This window comes from Pseudonaja textilis, chromosome 2, assembly GCF_049901715.1.
Source record: "Pseudonaja textilis isolate UNSWEBS1 chromosome 2, rPseTex1.2, whole genome shotgun sequence".
Taxonomy (NCBI): domain Eukaryota; kingdom Metazoa; phylum Chordata; class Lepidosauria; order Squamata; family Elapidae; genus Pseudonaja; species Pseudonaja textilis.
This window is the reverse complement of record NC_141991.1, coordinates 48,694,894-48,713,956: the sequence shown is the minus strand read 5'-3', so window position 1 is coordinate 48,713,956 and position 19,063 is coordinate 48,694,894. Positions and strand designations below refer to the sequence as shown.

The following is a 19,063-nucleotide window of genomic DNA, read 5'->3' as shown; positions in this document are numbered from 1 at the left end:
CATAATAGCATCTATTGTTTTCTAGCAAGTAATTAGCACTATAACTCTAACCAGCACAATAACACCTACAGAAGGTAAAGTTTGTATGTTCTACGACAGGAGTAAGAACCTCTCAAGTGAGTCCTTACAGGAGCACTGATGGTGTTACCCAGTTGGATAATTAAAACGTCTGCAAGAAAACCACCAAGCTCAGAGAGCACCAAGGACCCCCTAGTTCAACCCTTTTCTTCAATGAATCCTTACACTTGCTCATTTTATTTATTTATTTGATTTGATTTGTCAATCACTTACAAGATAATAGGTATAAGTATAAACACGAATAAGAATACAGGAAATAGGTACAAATAAATGGGGACAATAGGACAGGGACGGTAGGCACGATTGTGCACTTATGGCACAGACCTCTTAGGAATGGGGTGAGGTCAATAGTGGATAGTTTGAGGTTAAAGGAGTGGGGGGTTAGAGGATGTAACAACAGAGTCCGGTAGTGTATTCCAAGCATTGATGACTCTGTTGCTGAAGTCGTACTTTCTGCAGTCAAGTTTGGAGCGGTTTACATTGAGTTTGTATCTGTTGTGTGCTCTTGTATTGTTACGGTTGAAGCTGAAGTAGTCATTGACTGGTAGGACATATATAATTTACTATATAAGGTTCTGTTCCTTTGCCCATACGTAAATGTAGTAAAGAAAGGGGGACTCTCTTTCACCTGACAATGTGTGCAAAACAAACTAAGGAATCAATAGCGCTAAGGCAGCTTTGCTCCCCTAGGTTTCCTCCAGAGGAGATAAGTCAACCATGACTGGCTGCGGATTCTGGTACCTGTCCTACTACTACCACAACTGGAAGGGGGCGTGCCTGGGTAGAAGAGGCTCTCCAGGACACGCCCATGCGACCAAACACCCTCCTGGATGATCGCCCAGCCTTCCTCTATCCAGTCGCCGTCAACTGCTTTGCCATCCCTGATTGGATCCCGGAGTTCTAAATCAACACGTTGGACAGCTCCCTCCACGGTCGAAAGGCCCGAATGGAATCCAGACGCGATCCTCTCCTCCGGATCTTAGCGGCCTTTCTACCCACATCCCTTCGCCAGTCTTAGCGAGACGATCGCCACCCTCATCTTCCCAGCCTCTTTCCTCCACCCCGCCACCCCGCTCCCCACCCCCATCCCCACGACCCAACCTGCCCACAGTGAAGATGGCGGAGGGGTTTGCTTCACCCGTCTCCGCTATACGGGTGGGCGCTACCACGGTAGGGCGACAAGAGGGGGGTTAGCCGGGAGGGCGGAACGGACCATCGGGGCAGCCGGGAGCCATGTTGAGGCTGCGGGAGGAGGCGGTGCCGCTGCCTCCGCCGTCGGCACGGAGCGGGGAGAGCCGCGGAAAAAGCCGCGGCAGCGCCGCTTCCAGATAGATGGTGGTGGCGGCAGCCGAACCTGGCAAGGCGGCAGAGCTCGAAGCGAGGCGGGGCCGGGGGAGAAGCGCCAGGCCAGGGCAGCCGGCCAGGGGGGCGGGGAAAGAGCCGAGGGACCATGGCTGAACCGCCGCCTCAACCTCCGGGACCAAACCAGCGCCGTCCTCGCCAGGATCGCCGCCTGGAGCTGCTGCTGCTGCTCCTGCTTCTCCCTTTGTTTCGCTTCAGCTTGGGAAAGCCAGCGGGCAGAGGGGGCTTGGGCTGCATCCACCGGGCGAAGCCGAGCGGTGGTTGGCCGGGCTGCGCTTTCTTCGGGGAACTAAAGGAAACCTCGCCGTCCGCCAGGCTCCGGGAGGACGATCGGTGCTGCGCGGGCTCCCTCTCGCAACCTCTGGCGGGGCAAGGGAAGAAGAACGGCAGCTTTTCTCGCGGGGGATCCCTGACCCCACCTTGGGAAAAGAGGACGATCCGCTGCCCGGTTGGTACCCTGGGAGAGCCGGGCAGCGCTTCCTCTTGCTTGTGGATTATAAATGCTTCCGCACTTCTTCCGGATCTTCCGAGGCCGGCAAGGCTCGGGAAAAGCCGTGCGCGGACTACCTGGGCATGCCTGGCGAGGCTCGCTGGGGTTGGGGTGGATTCCGCGCAGATGGGCGTCTACTCGAGCCCTTCCAATCAACGCCCTAGGAGGGGCTCGAGCCAGCCGGACAATGGGGTGTCCAATGGGATGAAGGATCCCTCTCCAAATCGTTTTAACAGGACTCCAACCCGTCTCCGGCGATTCCACCTGGGTACAAAGCTATCTCGCCGCCTTCAGAACTGCACCGACCTCTGCTTGCTGGGGAGTTCCGAGCGCTCGGCCAGCCGAGCTAAGAGAAAAGGCGGCAGTCCCTCTATGCCTCCGTGGTCCTCGATTATGCGACTGGCTTCCTTTTCCCGCCCGGGAGCCCGTTCGCCTTTCTGCAGGTGGTTCACCCTGCTGACCTGCCTTCAGCTCTGCCTGGGGCAACCGCTGCCCCGTGGAAATTCCCGCAGCTGCTGCTGCGCCGGCGAGTGCTGTGGGAGCAGCCCGGAACGATGCTGCCTTTGTACCTGGACCAGAAAAGGCTGGGCGAGAGCCGCTTCGGCGGTTTCAGCAGCTCGGACAGCTCCCTCTGCTTTTCTGGGAGCCAATCCCAACGTAGACTGGAGAAGGCGCGAGCTCCTCTTCTCTTTCCCTCCATTCCACTCGACCAAAGGCTGTTTACAAACTCTTTGTTTTGAGGTGAATTTTAGGAGTCCATCAATCCCTGGATTCTTTCCCTCCCTGCCCTTAAAAGCCCCTCACCCAGCTCCTCAGAGGGAAATAACCTATTCCACGTGTGCCAAGAAGAGGAGCCGAAGAGAAGGGGCGCCTCTGCCCTTGCTGAGGGTTCGGAGGGCAGCCAATCGCCACCCCCTCTTCCCTCAGTATAATTACCAAGTCCAGGTGGCTGAAAACCAGCCTTCAGGCACCCCAGTGATAACGGTGGCAGCCCAAGACTCTGATTCGGGGGAAGCTGGGCGGCTAGTCTATTCCATGGATGCTCTGATGAACAGCAGGTCTCTGGAACTGTTCAGCATTGATTCCCAAAATGGCCTCATCAGTACCACTGAAGTTTTGGATAGGGAAATTATGGACCTACATTACTTCCGAGTGACTGCTATAGATCATGGGATTCCCCGTCTCTCTGCCACCACCATGGTTGCAATCACAGTTGCAGATAGAAATGACCATAACCCAGTATTTGAGCAGAGTGAGTACAGAGAGACGATCCGGGAAAACGTAGAAGAAGGCTATCCCATTTTGCAGCTGAGGGCCACCGATGTGGACTCTCCACCCAATGCCCACATCCGATATCGATTTGTCAATGAACAAGCCGCTCACTCTGTCTTTGAGATAGATTCACGGTCAGGGCTGATCACTACAAGTGGGCAAGTAGATAGGGAGAAAATGGAGAAGTATTCTTTGGTGGTGGAGTCAAATGATCAAGGTAAGGAGCCCGGACCTCTGTCCTCCACAGTTAGAGTGTATATAACAGTTCTTGATGAAAATGACAATGTCCCACAATTTAGTGAAAAGCGGTATATAGTCCAGGTAAGAGAAGATATAAGGCCCCATTCAGAAATTTTAAGAGTCACCGCCACTGATTTAGACAAAGACAACAATGCTTTAGTTCATTATAACATCATCAGTGGTAATAGTAGGGGACAATTTTCAATTGACAGTGTGACTGGGGAAATACAGGTGGTAGCTCCTTTGGATTTTGAAGTTGAGCGAGAATATGCCTTGAGGATACGTGCCCAGGATGCCGGACGTCCTCCTTTGTCCAATAACACCGGCATGATTAGCATCCAAGTAGTGGATATTAACGATCATGCTCCTATCTTTGTCAGCACCCCTTTTCAAATATCTGTCTTGGAAAATGCCCCCTTGGGCCATTCAGTAATCCACATCCAGGCCGTGGATGCGGATTATGGAGAGAACTCACGCATTGAGTACAAGCTCACTGGCGTCGCTTCTGATACCCCCTTTGTAGTGAACAGTGCCACGGGCTGGATTACTGTGAGTGGCCCTTTGGATCGAGAGACTGTGCAGCACTACTTTTTTGGGGTAGAAGCCCGGGACCATGGCTCTCCCTCTTTATCCGCTTCCGCTAGTGTCACCATCACTGTCATGGATGTAAACGATAACCGGCCCGAATTTACCCAGAAAGAATATCTCATTCGCCTCAACGAAGATGCTGCAGTGGGGACTAGTGTTCTTAGTGTAACAGCGATTGACCGGGATGTGAATAGTGCCATCAGCTATCAGATAACAGGTGGGAACACACGGAACCGTTTTGCTATCAGCACTCAAGGAGGAGTAGGATTAATCACCCTCTCTTTGCCCCTGGATTACAAACAAGAGAGGCGATTTGTGCTAACAGTGACAGCCTCTGACCGGACCCTGCACGACAACTGCCATGTTCATATCAACATTACGGATGCCAACACCCACCGGCCGGTGTTCCAGAGTGCCCATTATTCAGTAAGCGTTAATGAGGACCGTCCAATTGGCAGCACGGTGGTGGTGATCAGTGCCACAGATGACGATGTGGGAGAAAATGCCAGGATTACCTACTACTTGGAAGACAATATCCCCCAGTTTCGGATTGATGCAAACACGGGTGCCATCACCCTGCAGGCAGAGCTGGATTATGAGGACCAGGTCACCTACACCCTGGCCATCACAGCGAAAGATAACGGGATCCCCCAGAAAGCAGATACAACCTATGTGGAAATCATGGTGAATGATGTCAATGACAATGCCCCTCAGTTTGTGAGTGCTCACTACCAGGGTGTCATCTCCGAGGACAGCCCTCCCTTCACAAGTGTGCTTCAGATCTCTGCCACTGACAGGGACGCCCACGCCAATGGACGGGTGCAATACACATTCCAGAATGGAGAGGACGGGGATGGGGATTTCATTATTGAGCCCACCTCTGGGATTATTCGTACTATCCGCAGCTTGGACCGGGAAAGCATTCCTGTTTACGAACTCACTGCCTATGCTGTGGACAGGGGGATGCCTCCCCAAAGAACCCCTGTCCATATCCAAGTGTCGGTGCAAGATATTAATGACAACGCTCCGGTTTTTCCGGCTGAGGAGTTTGAAGTCTTTGTGAAGGAAAATAGCATTGTGGGTTCTGTCGTGGCCCAAATCACAGCCCTGGATCCAGATGAAGGACCCAATGCCCAGATTATGTACCAAATTGTGGAAGGCAATATCCCTGAGATCTTCCAGATGGACATATTTTCGGGTGAGCTCACTGCCCTCATTGATTTGGATTATGAGACCAAGCCTGAGTATGTCATTGTGGTTCAGGCCACTTCTGCCCCCCTTGTCAGCAGAGCTACAGTCCACATGAAACTCATTGACCAGAATGATAACACTCCCATTCTGAAAAATTTCCAGATCCTCTTTAACAACTATATCTCCAACAAATCCAACACCTTTCCTTCCGGTGTGATAGGGAAGATCCCTGCTTATGACCCAGATGTGTCTGATAAGCTGTTTTACACCTTTGAACGCGGAAATGAACTGCACTTGTTAATTGTCAACCAGACCAGTGGAGAACTCCGACTCAGCCGCAAACTGGACAACAATCGTCCCTTAGTAGCCTCCATGTTGGTGACTGTCACAGGTAAAGATGATTTTCATTTTTTAAAATATATTGCATCAAAGTTGGATTTCCTTGAATTATAAAAAAAAATAAAATAGCTTGTTTGTTTTTCTAAATCTGTGGAAGCCAGAGATAGGAGAAAGCAAGCGAATATAAAGAGACTTTGATAGTTAGCAGATATTAGCAGATCTTTTATTTATTTTTTCCTAGTTTCCTTTAGGGTGTAATAGCTCAATGGGCACCAAAAAGCAAGATTTGATTGCTTCCTGTTATCTCATGGCAGACTCATTTCATAATATATTAGATGGAGCCAAGTTCCTGCCCTGAAGAGTTTACAGTCTAAATTAGATTAAAGTGCACACAAAGGAAGGGAGAAAGGATGTAAATTGGTAAGTGAAACCTGCCTGCTGCACAGAGAATGGAGATGCTGCTGGCTTCATTTCTCTGTTTCTTTTCATGCTATAGCAAGGATAGTCTAATCAAATATGAACCCTTGGAAAGTTATAATGATCCTCTGTGGCTTTTGAGTTAGAGGAAGCATAAGTTTGCAACAAGTGATGAAACTAGGAGTTTGTCTGACTGCAGCTTTCTCTGCCTACCAGATAATTGGAACTCAGGAAAAGACAGGAAGAATTACTCTGAGGGTGGGGGGAAAGGTATTAACGAGGACAGTGTTTTTGAGCTAAAATTGCCATTTTGGATTATGTTTCCCTATTTTGCCTCTGGACTAGCCAATAACATGAAGGCATCAGAGTTTTCACATGGATAGCAGGCAGATCAATGTAATTTTCTTGGTACTTAAACATTCTTTGTCTGGATGGGAAGAAGCCTTGATGTATTTGAAAACTTGCAATTTGTTCTTAAATGTTATATTCCCCCCTCTCTCTCTCTCTCTCTCTCACACACACACACACACACACACACACACACACACACACATTCAGAGGCTTGAAGTATTTGGGTAGCCCGATGAAAGGATTTATCAATTTAAAAACATTTAAAACTTGCATTTTGTCCTCAAGGAAATTAATGCAATGTATTCCCAAGATCATATTCTGCACATTTATTGCCACATATCCAATGTGTTTTGGGGGCTTGCCTGAACAGTTCTGAGGTTCTTAGGTGAACCCCTAAACACATTGCTTAAGTGACAATAAATCTGCAGGACATAATTTGGAGAATGCATTGCATTAAATTCCTTAAAGAAAGGCTCAGGCCCATAACATAAATTCATAATGAAGGTAATATGTCAGCTTGGATAGTTTCTTTCCCCTAATAAACAACAGGAATCACAGATCTGACTTAAGGTGCAAAGATTCTTGGGACATAGAACATAACTTCTAGGCACATTTATAGCTTTAATGCATTTCCTTTTAAGAATGAAGTGCTGGATATATGTGCTAAATGCATCTAAAGCTTCTGTATCAGTGCATTTTTCAAAAGCCATTGTCTTTCATTTTATTCATCTTATTATCTTCCAAAAAAGCAAGATAATTTGAACCCGCACCCATGACTGATTGGATATTGCTTTGGCTATCTCATGGATTCAGCCAGTGAGCCAAAAGCTTGACTTATCACTCCTCTTTACTGCAAGAAGGAAACAGTTTCCACCAGTAGGTATCTTAGCAGATTTATCCCAGGCCTCAACTATCTCATAAGCAAGGCTTGGCTTCTTGCTTAGATTTAATTAAACCAGCCCTTTCTCATTAAATAATGTGATGGGTCTGATTACCATGTCATGTCAATATTTATGTCTTGGCTATGATCATTTCTTTGTCCTCTCTGCTCAGACTCACTATTCATCTTCTTCTATTTCACGTTACATGCAAAATAATCAGTTGTTGGTTGGTCATTTGCCTTGTCCATTTTTTTCTAAAATAGATTTAGAAAATAGATTTACATACCAATTCTTGTAACTATCAACAAATTATCCGGGTTTGGGGGGAGGAAATGCTGATAGAAACTCATATTATCTTTACATTATGTGAGCTCTGCATTTATGTAAATACATATATCTCTATAATATTCCCCTACATTGGACAGCCATTGTTACAACCATTTCTTACATTAAGTCAGAAGGGTTTACACCAGGGCTCTTCAAACTTGACAGCTGTAAGACTTGTGGACTTCAACTCCCAGAATTCCCTCTCCAGTCATGTTAGCTCTGGAATTCTGGGAGTTGAAGTCCACAAGTCTTAAACTTGCCAAGTTTGAAGACCCTTGGTTTACACCAATAGCCAAATGCAGTCAAGGAAAATGTATAACAAGGCCAAGGATAGGATTCTAATAGCACGAGGTCTTCCAGTTCTAAGCTCTTCCTATAAGGCCACCACTCCACTACGGTTGCAAGATGGGGAGGGGACTCCTATCCTGCTTACCTTCTGGAAGGCTATTAAGACCCAGCCTTTTCTCTAAGCGTTGGGCTATGATGGAGGATGAGTTCAGCATTTGCATTCTTCGGGTAGTGCTGTGGTACCTCGTGGTACGTGAAAGTTGAGATGTGGTTGCATTTTTAATGTTCATGCTTGGTTGTTAGCCACGTTGAGACGTTTTATAGAATGTGGGTGGAAATGTCACTTTAACAATAAATAAGTGGCATGTTTTAGAACTGATCCCTAATGATGTAAAGAAGAAGAAGAAGATCTTGGGTGGCTTGTAGAAAGCATGTGCAGGAAGGTCCTCTAGAAGGAGAAAGAAGAGAGAAGGTTGCATCTGTATCTCACAGGCTTCGTTACTCAGCTGTGTCTGGGGAGACTTACATTATTCGTGGATGTCTGTCTCCACATCCTAGTTAACTGCCTCCTTTTTCTTCCTGCCACGAGATGATTAGTGGGGAATGGTTGGGAATAGGTTGGGAAAAGGCAACCCCCATTTCCTTCCGAAGATAGGGACTGCATGTTCAGGGCAGTCAACTCAGGCTCAGCGCTCGATTAGGGCTCCTCAGGGGTTAATTGTAACTGCAGGGTAGTGCAATATTATATTCATGCCCCCAGAGGGAGGCAGGAGGAGGGAGAGCCATGCAGGCTGATGATTGGAGAGCCACATTGACCTTTCCAGGAGCCTGCCAGGGTGCACTCGAGTAAACTCAACCTCTGAATGCACTTAAAGGCTTGCACAAAGGCGGGAAGAAATCACATTTTCAGGCTTTGCCTTAAAGTCACGCAGAACCACACAGCTCGTGAATGAGGACGTTCTCATTTTTCCAGTGTGAAAAGGAGGAAAGAAAAGCTTAAGCTCGGGAAGGCAAAAAGCATGGAAAGTGAATTAGGCAAAGAAGCCACCCCTCGGGCTATGAATAAGGGAGGGGCAGCCCTGCGTCTCTGGTTGGATTTGGTAGTTATTCAGGATGGTTTGGCCCTTCCGTTGGAGAACAACTGATTTCTTGCAGATTTTTAAAAAAAATCTTATTATTGCTCTGTTTTTAATTTCAGTTGTCTACGGAACAGCTTCTGTTCCAATTTGATACAGTGGAACCAAGGATCAACCTGGTGGTTGAAATCAATGAACAATTAGTCAGGTCTTAGAGAGAAAAGGAAAGGGATAGTTTGTGAAATGGATCTTGATGGATGAAACTCTTAGCTTTGTTGTATTACTCAATTATGCACGACAGTCTTAGACTGTAACAGAAATACACTCATTTGCTTGCAAAACAGGATGCAGTCATTTTTTTTTTTTAAGGTGATACTGATATTAGACCGTAGATAGGTTTAATTCCAGTGAAGGGTTTTTTTTTTTTTATCCCTTCATTAATTCTAGCCTCTGGGCATGCTTTGGACATGTGGCATCAATTTCACCCTGATGCCCAGCTAAAATTACTGTGGTTAGCAGCTAATATGGATATCGATCTATTTCACAAGAGTGGTATCAATTAAGTTCCACTCTGCTTCTGATGTCATCTATCTAGCTGGGTCAAGTAAAGCTGGAAGGCTGGTTCTGATTCTTTGGCCAAATCCAGTTCCTGTTTAACTAATACAGCTACTATGTCAGATGTGAAGAAACTCTATTTCCTTTGCATCCATCTGGCTTTGGCAGATATTATCTCTAGTGATTAAGAAAATTGCTTGAGGAGCCTATGGCCTAAGGCTCAAACTTGTAGTCCCGGATAAATCTTCCCAGCAGAGATTTCTCGTGTCTTAAAAACTATTGAATATTCTGCAATGCAAAATTTATATTCACATATACATACAAGCAAACTTCTATGTAAAGGGAAGATTCGTGTAAATGTTACAATTGAGGGGAAATAACTATAATGGACAAAATATCAACAGGAACAATTAAAATAAAAGTAAATATATGTTTTAAATTATAATGATCATTCAACATTAATAAATTTCCAGGCACTGATAGTTAATATTTGTGATGGAATTAAAAATAATTTTATTCCATAAGAATCAGAGGTAATATTCAGCAGGTTCTGACCAATTCTGGAGAACCGGTAGCGGAAATTTTGAGTAGTTCAGAGAACCGGTAAATACCACCTCTGACTGGACATTTTACAGTATCCTTCCCCCTGCCACGCCCACCAAGCCATGCTCACAGAACTGGTAGTAAAAAAAAATTGAATCCCACCACTGATAAGAATGATGGAATGAAACTTTTTAGTAAGTATAAATTTGACAGGTTTTTGCTAGATTCACCTTTAAAATTCCTTTGAAAGGCATAGCCACTTTAAGTTCATCGATCGAATGCCTTGAATGTTGCGATTTCTGAGGTCAGCATTATGTACAATTATTGTTTTGCATTGAGAATGCTGTTTATTTCTCCTATGTGGAATGAATTTTGCACAAATAGCAATTCTGTAGTATAGTAGTTGAACTGGTACCAGAGAGATCCAGGTTCAAATTAACTCTCAGCTAAGGAAACCAAACCACTAGGTGACTGTGGGGCAGTTTCTCTCTCTCAGCCCAACCTACTCCCAGGGGAGAAAATGAAAGAGGGAATGTTGTGTGTGCTACCTTGAGCTCTTGAATGATAGGCAGAATGTATATTTAAGAAATAAATAAATAAATCGATGATATATAACATTGAAAGATAAATGCTTGATATTGTGGCTGACCTTATTCAATCCTTTAATGGCTTAGGATCAGTGATTTCTGGGTCTGTTACAAATGTATGTCCTCTGTTGATACTTCAGTGTCATCTCTTGTCAATTCTGAGCAGCATCTTCAGATTGGGGAGTTGTCTGAAAAAATAGAACAAGGCAGCCCATCCAAGGCTTGTGACAGGGAAGTAACTCTTACTAAGATCATGGATGACATGTAGGAATGTATTATTTCCCCTGGGGATTTTAGATGAGAAGAAGTGGTGTTTTGTCCCTTTTTCCTACAACCATTCTATAAAAGATTACTCAAAGGTATATGATATATTTTGTTGATCCATCCTTGGACATTGTAGGCCTTGGATGTGAAATCCTTCATTTTTACATCTCTGATGAGTCAGAAGAGGTGCAATTGTATCAGAGGCTCTGACTAAGCAGATGGTGATATATCATGGTATATTCTGAATAGAAACCAGAAGCAAATAGTTGTAGGTTACAGGTGGTACTTCAAATGGTTCCTAATAACACAACAGTTACAATGCTCACCATCTAGAAGATAACTGGTCTAAAGTGGATAGAAATCCGAGGTTGTATTCAGCAGGTTCTGACTAGTTCTGGAAAACTGGTAGGGGAAATTTTGAGTAGTTTGGAGAACCAGCAAATACCACCTCTGACTGCCCCCCCGCCCATCTCTTCTCTGCCTCCTGAGTCCCAGCTGATTGGCTAGGTCTTCTTTCGTTGCCCTGCACAGGAGAACAGAGCTGGAAAGCAGGTTAGTGGGGTGGGGAGGGAATGGAGAGTTTGCAGTATCCTTCTCCTGCCTCGCCCACCAAGCCATGCCCGCCAAGCCATGCCCATAGAACCAGTAGCAAAAAATCCCACCACTAATAGAAATATAAGTCTCAACAACACCTATAATCCCAAAATAAAAATATCTAATCATAAAGATGTCATTACTGCTTGTCAAATATGGGATAACCTTTTTGGGGGGAAGTTAACATATGTTAATGTGAATAAATATTTTCCTTATTCAGATATTGCATCCAGCTGGCAAATCATTCATATAGTCCTTCATGCAAAGGCTAGAAACTAGATGATACTTTCCTAAGTGGCTGTGGGCCCTAAAGAAGTCTGATCACTTGAATAATTGCGAGCAATTCCAGCATGCCACCAGCATTCCTTTGCAGCTAGAATTCTCCATTATAGCAGCAAAATATCTCAGAGAGGGGCAATAATTTGCCATTTGAATTTCCATTTATTACAAAGCAGCTGACATTCTCTAAACATCATTAGGTATTTAGATGCACCAGCATGTGTTTGGTGTCATGCCATCAAAACAACAATATGCTTTATTCCACTGAAATCAATCAAAATATTTTAGGCCTGAATTCACCTTCGTATTTTTATAAAGAGGTTCCATCTTTCAGATTTGCTCCTTGTAGGATGATCATAGCTCCAGGGTGGTTATTTTCAGGGAGATCTACAAATTACATTTATTTAGGCTGTTTATTTTTATTTATTGATTTGTCTCTCACCTTAAATATGTTTACAAACAAGACAGCAAACATATCCAACATACCTTCCACCTCCTATTTTCCACACAACAACAAGCCCTGTGAGTTAAGTTGGAGTTTGGTAGTGTTCCCAGATTGAATGTTTTAATCTCTGCATTTAAGGTTTCAAGGGAAGAAGCACTTTAATTAATTAAATGAATATAACACATTGTGAAAGTATGTATCCTCTAAAGTACTTCCATTCTAGAAGGTCCATATGAGGAATCAATTAGATGTTTATACTTGGCTAGAAATTTGTGGTGATAGCTTTATCCTTTATGAAGAATAGAGTTTTCTTTGGGGTGATGAAGTCTACTTGTCCTGGTGAACTATAATTTATCAGATTCAGTATACCGGAGATTTTGGTGACCCAAAACCAGAATCTCCCCAAATGACTTTTGCAGGAGCCGTGGTGGTGCAGTGGCTAGAATGCACTATTGCAGCCTAATTCCACTGACTGCAGATTGCCAGTAGTTTGGCAATTCGACTTTCACCGGTTCAAGGTTGATTTGGCTCTCCTTCCTTCCGAGGCGGGTAAAATGAGGACCCAGATTGCAGAGAAAACATTGGAAATTCCCTTATCATGCCCTGTATAAACATATTCTCCACTTGTCCTCACTTGTCTATGCTAACTGGTTGGGATCCAGTTTATTTGTCATGCACTATTGTACAGTATGAGGGACGCAGGGGCTCAGTGGCTAAGACGCTGAGCTTGTCGATCAGAAAGGTTGGCAGTTTGGCGGTTCAAATCCCTAGCATCGCATAATGGAGTGAGCTCCCGCTACTTGTCCCAGCTTCTGCCAACCTAGCAGTTCGAAAGCATGCAAAAAGGCAAGTAGAAAAATAGGGACCACTTTGGTGGGAAGGTAACAGCATTCTCTGCACCTTCGGCATTTAGTCATGCTGGCCACATGACCACAGAGACATCTTTGGACAGCACTGGCTCTTCGGCTTTGTAACAGAGATGAGCACTGCCTCCTAGAGCTGGAAACGACTAGCACATATGTGGGAGGGGAACCTTTACCTTTACTGTACAATATTGTACAATATACCTGGTTCCTGTACTGGGATTCCTTATGTGAGGAAAGACATGGGCCAGAATTTCAACAAGAAGGCATCCACTGTTTTGCTGAGTCTGGAGTGTCTATTCAATGTAGAATTACAGGGCCGGAAGGAACCTCAGAGATCTTCTAGTCCGATCCTATGCTCAAGGCAGGAGGCCTTATACCATCCTGATCAAATCCCAGTCCGTTTTTGAAAACCTCCAGTGATGGAGCACACAGAATTCCAGGAGCCAAGCTATTCCATTGATCAGTTGTTCTGTCAGAATTGAGTCTACTGGTGTGTGAAGTAGGGCATCAAGCCTCAAATTATGCTGCCTGTATTTTTTTAGGTTTAGAACTTTTTTCTTATGTGTCCATGGTTTGGATTACCGGCACTCCAAAGGAGACTGCTTTGTTTTTAACTCCTGACCCTGAATCTTAAGGATCTGGGAAGAATAAACTTCAGCTGGGTTTCTATATCTTTAGTGTCAGCTGTATTTGTGTTATTTGTGAATTAGCCCCTCCCCCCTCTCACTAGAAGGGATTGTGCCACAGAGGGACGAGATCATTGTACAATCCTAACATCTACCTAGAAGCATGCAGTATATGCCTTGTTGCTCCCATCCTAAATACCTTTCTTACTTTTTCATGTATGTATATTTTGAGAGAGAAACTCGATGACCCTGGATAGGCCTTTCAGGTCAATCAATAGATATGCATATCCCAAGTGCCTCTTCCCTAACACTGTTGGTCAGGATGCTGAATAGCAATCTATTTCCAACTTGAGCATGATTCTTTGCTGATTCCAAATGAAGGAAAAATAATACACCCAAACGAAACCTCTATGCTATTCCCTGGATTTGCATTAAAGACGTAGGTACCAGGTGGCCCACTCTAATCAATGACCAGAGGTTCATCTTGATGATTGGATTGGATTTTTTTTAAACAGCTGCTGCAGACACATCACAAAAATAAGTAAAATGTTAGTTGGGTATACATCTGATCCTAACCAGTTACTGAACTCGTTTTTCAACCCACACTGCTTGGAGTTGACTAGAGATATCAGAGAATATGGAGAATAAGCTGGTTATGTGGGCCCTGCGTTCAGGGGTGGGATTCTACCAGTTCGCACCTATTTGCTAGAACCGGTTGTTAACATTCTAAGCAGTTCGGAGAACCGGTTGTTAGAAGAAATTACTGGGCTAATCCTGTAAGAGAGGCAGGAAGGAAACATTCTGGTGTTGCTTACAGAAACTGCCTCTCCATTAACCCTTACTACATTCTTGGCAGGACTAGACTTCCTGTCTCAGGAACGTCTCTGGAGTTTTTTCCCCTCCTTTGCTGGTACTTTGCTTGTGTGGAGTGACAATTCAAAGTTACAATAGCACTGAAAAAAGTGACTTGTGGCCATTTTTCACACTTACGACTGTTGCAGCATCCTCACAGTCATGAGAGGCCAGGCGAGGAGATGCATGCCTCAATGTGAGTGATGTTGAGTTGGCCATGCCCAGCCAATAACATGACCACCAAGCCACACCCACCAACTAAGCCACGCCCACAGAACCAGTTGTTAAAAAATTTGAATCCCACCCCTGCCTGTGTTGTATGAACTATGTGATAAAAACGTTATTTCTTCAAGAAGAGACTCCTTCCTGTGAGAAACACAGTCAAAGAGCCACAAAATAGACTTTCCCCCAGCTCTCTGAACCAGATAGCCCACAAGCCTCAGAACGTTTCTCTCTCTCTAGTATTCAAAAGTGGCAGAGGGATAAGCTTGTTGCACACTAACTATTGTGTGCCAAACCAACTGCTGCACTGTTGAAAGCCTTGAAAGCTACACGTGAGGAAATCTGCAGGCTACCTGAAAGTGCGAATATTCACCAGCCCCACCTCTTCATCAATTGCCAGGCATGCCACTTATTCAGAGCAGCTGATTAAAATTACTGGTTTTTTTTTTTTTTGATGTTTCCAGGCCTTTTGTATGTAGGTTGAAAGGTAGGGAGGGGGAAGGGTCCTTCTTGTAACCATCTGCTGCCCTTTAGCAGAACAGATTGCGAGTTACTTGAAAGGCTTGAGCTATTGCTAGGATCGCATTGCAAGTATTTAGAAGATAGCATAAATATTAAAAAAAATATCTTCAAGGAAAAACTCCCTCTTTCCCCCTGACTCTCTCCCTCTCCCTCCCTACCCCTTCTCTCTCCCCCCCACCCTCTCTCATATAGGTCTGTTATACAAAGCAATTATCCAAATAGGGAAGTGTGGTTAATGGCACATTAGTTTTCAGACTTAAGGAAGACGTTCCATTCCCCGAATTCCAAACCAATGTGTTCAGGTATAAAAGTATGGCAAATGTATTAGCATTTTAGTACTTTAGTATTTACAGCCAAGGTGAAATAGGTTGTTCCACATTAGCCCTTTTCCCCATAATGGATGTCAGTTGTTCATGAATTGTCACTTGTTCACTTCATTTATTTATTATCTTAGGGAAGAAACAGTAAGGGAACGGGGGAAAAGCAGTACTCTAGGTGGAGAAAAGGTAACTATGAATATAATGGTCAATACTAAATGAAAGAAAGATTTTGCTAAACAAGACACTTCTAGATAAAGATTAGCTTTTGTGTTATTGTACCTTTTAAGGATACAAGTTCTTAAAATAAAAATAAACTAATAAAGTCATGCTAATTCAACATAAAAATGTAACTGCTCTTCCAACCATGAATGCTAGTTTTCTCTGTTGATGGGCACTTGCCACAGGAGGGAATAATCCATTGGTGTGACAGTATGAAACTTATCTTGCTCTAATCTGTCCTTTAGCATTTTAATTTTTCATTCAGCTGATGACAGAAAAATATTATCTCAGACATTTTAACAGGCTCTACTGTAGAAAGAACCATAGTCTTGCAAGTCCATAGTGACTCTTGAACACAACTAGTGTATTTCAGTGGGAGATCTTTCTGATGGATTGTGCCCCATGAATCAAATCTTTTTCTCATTTTACTAACCCTAGTTGCAGCCAAATGTCACTGTTAGTCATTTGATATTTTTAATAGGATATTTTATTTGGCATGATTGTTATTAAAATCTTTAAGAGGAAAATGCATTTTGCATTGCAATCAACTTAAGAAACCACAGCTGTAGCAGTATTCTTTCCAATGTTCGTCAGTCAACAATATCTTGCTTCAAAAAAAAACAAAAAACCAACCAATCCTACTGTATGTAGGTCTCACCAAAGTCAGTGCTGATTAGGAGACTTCTTGGAACCCCCAAAATATTCAGAACTGTACACCGCATTGTAATTAACATTTAAAAATAATCCAAGAGCAGATGAAATATGCAAATATCTCATCTGCTCTAGCTACAGTTCTACCATCTGAACTGTCAATTCATTTAACGCAATAAAAAAGAGTAGTGATTGCAATGCCTTGGATGGCTTTGAGCCAGTGGTGGGATTCAATTTTTTTTACTACTGGTTCTGTGGGCGTGGCTTGGTGGGTGTGGCAAAGGAAGGCTACTGCAAAATCCCATTCCCTCCCAACCTCCTAACCTGCTTTCCAGTTCCATTCTCCTGGGTAGGGCAACATAAAAAGACCCAGCCAATCAGCAGGGACTCGGGACGCAGAGAATAGATGGGGGCGGGGCCAGTCAGAGGTGGTATTTGCCGGTTCTCTGAACTCCTCCAAATTTCTGCTACTGGTTCTCCAGAACTGGTCAGAACCTGCTGAATATCACCTCTGCTTTGAGCATGCAATTTGCCCTAATCAGGACTAGAAATGAATGGGATCTTTTAAACCTCCACCTTCAATGAATCTGCCCTATGTTCCACCCACTTAAAAGCCAACTCTCAGAGGCAAGAACAGCATTTCTCCTTAAGACTGTGGTCTCCCATTTGATATGCTCCTTTAACCCGTGAACCTGTAAATTATTGCAGGTCCCTTGAATCCCATGGAAGATGATCACGAGAGTTCCAGTCTTGGTTTTATGGTTCGGGTTTCTAAACATTCCAGGAAAGGAAACCAATTAAATATCTCTTTGATCATCAGGCCATAAATAAAAAAAGAGGGACTATGATGCTTCAGGGTACAACAATTTCAAATAGAATAGAATAGAATTCTTTATTGGCCAAGTGTGATTGGACACACAAGGAATTTGTCTTTGGTGCATAGGCTCTCAGTGTACATAAAAAAATACATTCATCAAGAATCATAAGATACAACATTTAGTGATAGTGATAGGTTACTAATAAGCAATCAAATCATACTACAAAACAAATAAAATAATATAAATTATAAAGATACAGGCATCACAGTTATAGTGATAAGCTGGAAGAGATAGATAATAGGAAGGATGAGAAGAATAATAGTAATACTGTGCGGGTTAAACAGTATATAGAGTGTGCTGGTTAAACCATATATAGTTAGTTTGGGAATGAGAGCTGTCCCCTTAAGGGAATGCTTCATGGGAAATGTAGTTAATGCCTCTTGGGAGATGTAGTTCATGTCATGTGGTCACATCTGTAATCTTGATTGGTCACTGAATTGACCTCTGGTTGGGGTGGGGGAGTTTTGGTCATTCTTACCTGGAGCCCAGCATCGTGCTGGAGTCTTCCCTTGTTGTATCATTATGGGATGAAGATAACTATCTTTTCACACTGTGGAGGTGACAATGCAAAGATTGGACATTAGATGAATCTCAGCATAACTGTGAGTTATACCTTGAGGATGCCTGATATAACCCAATAAAGTAACTTTGTATGGAAGCCTTTGTAGTGTTAAACTGCCTGTCTCTATATTCAACCAGAAAATTAGAGACTTGATAAATACAGTGTTAGCAATGGTGCGATTCAGTTTTTTTTACTACCAGTTCTGTGGGCATGGCTTGGTAGGCATGGCAGGGGAAGGATACTGTAAAATTTCCAGTCAGGTATTTGCCAGTTCTCCGAACTACTCAAAATTTTCACTATTGGTTCTCCAGAACTGGTCAGAACCTGATGAATACCACCTCTGAGTCTTAGTAAATAATTTGACAGTGTTGTGGGAATTAGTTGTTTAGCAGAGTGATGGCATTCACAAAAAAACTGTCCTTGTGTCTAGTTGTTCTGGTGTGCAATGCCCTATAGCATTGTTTTGAAGGTAGAAGTTGAAACAATTTATGTCTAGGATGTGAGGGGTCTGTAGATATTTTCACAGTCCTCTTTTTTGACTCGTGCAATATACAGGTCCTCAATGGAAGGCAGGTTGGTAGCAATTGGTTTTTTTTCCTGCAGTTCTAATTATCCATTGAAGTCTGTGTCTGTCTTGTTGGTTGCAGAGCCAAACCAGACAGTTATAGAGGTGCAGATGACAGATGACATTGAAATTAATTTAATGCCTAATTTTTCATGGGCATATTTATATCACCTTCTTGATAATACTGAAGAGATTTGCAGTTTCTGTCTTTTATGGTGCTTTTTTAAAAAATTGATCTGTCTAGCCTACAGCTCTGCTATTTCCTATTTGGAACTCCAACTAAGACCAGGCTCTGCTTAGATTCACAATCTAAGGCCAGTCAGATGCTACCATTTGCTGTAAATGGTTAATGACTATTTTGCAGAGCTTAGTATAGGTAAATTTTAAGTGGAGAGTTTTCCAAATGAGCTATTTCATCTCCTTTGTTTAAACTTAACAAGAGCTTATGTCTGCTAACCTGCTACCCAGTTAAGAATTTTGTTTAATAGCTACACGCTAATGACATGGCAAAGAAAATGGCAAACCTTTTATTGTGCACTTAATGTGAAGGACTGGACAATTGGTATCTTTGAGACCAATGTTCTTAACCATTTCTTTGAGTAGAGTTATGAAG

At 43.5% G+C, this 19,063-nt stretch overlaps 1 protein-coding gene across 1 annotated transcript in view; it reads left to right on the top strand.

Annotated features, from left to right (window-relative positions):
- The first annotated feature begins 1,186 nt into the window (after positions 1-1,186).
- CELSR3 (cadherin EGF LAG seven-pass G-type receptor 3) overlaps positions 1,187-19,063 on the top strand; it is a 139,038-nt gene continuing 121,161 nt past the window's right edge. The window contains exon 1 of the mRNA XM_087923159.1: positions 1,187-5,612. Coding sequence (XP_087779285.1) covers positions 1,529-5,612 — 4,084 coding nt within the window. The 5' untranslated portion in view covers positions 1,187-1,528. The remainder of the gene's footprint in view (positions 5,613-19,063) is intronic.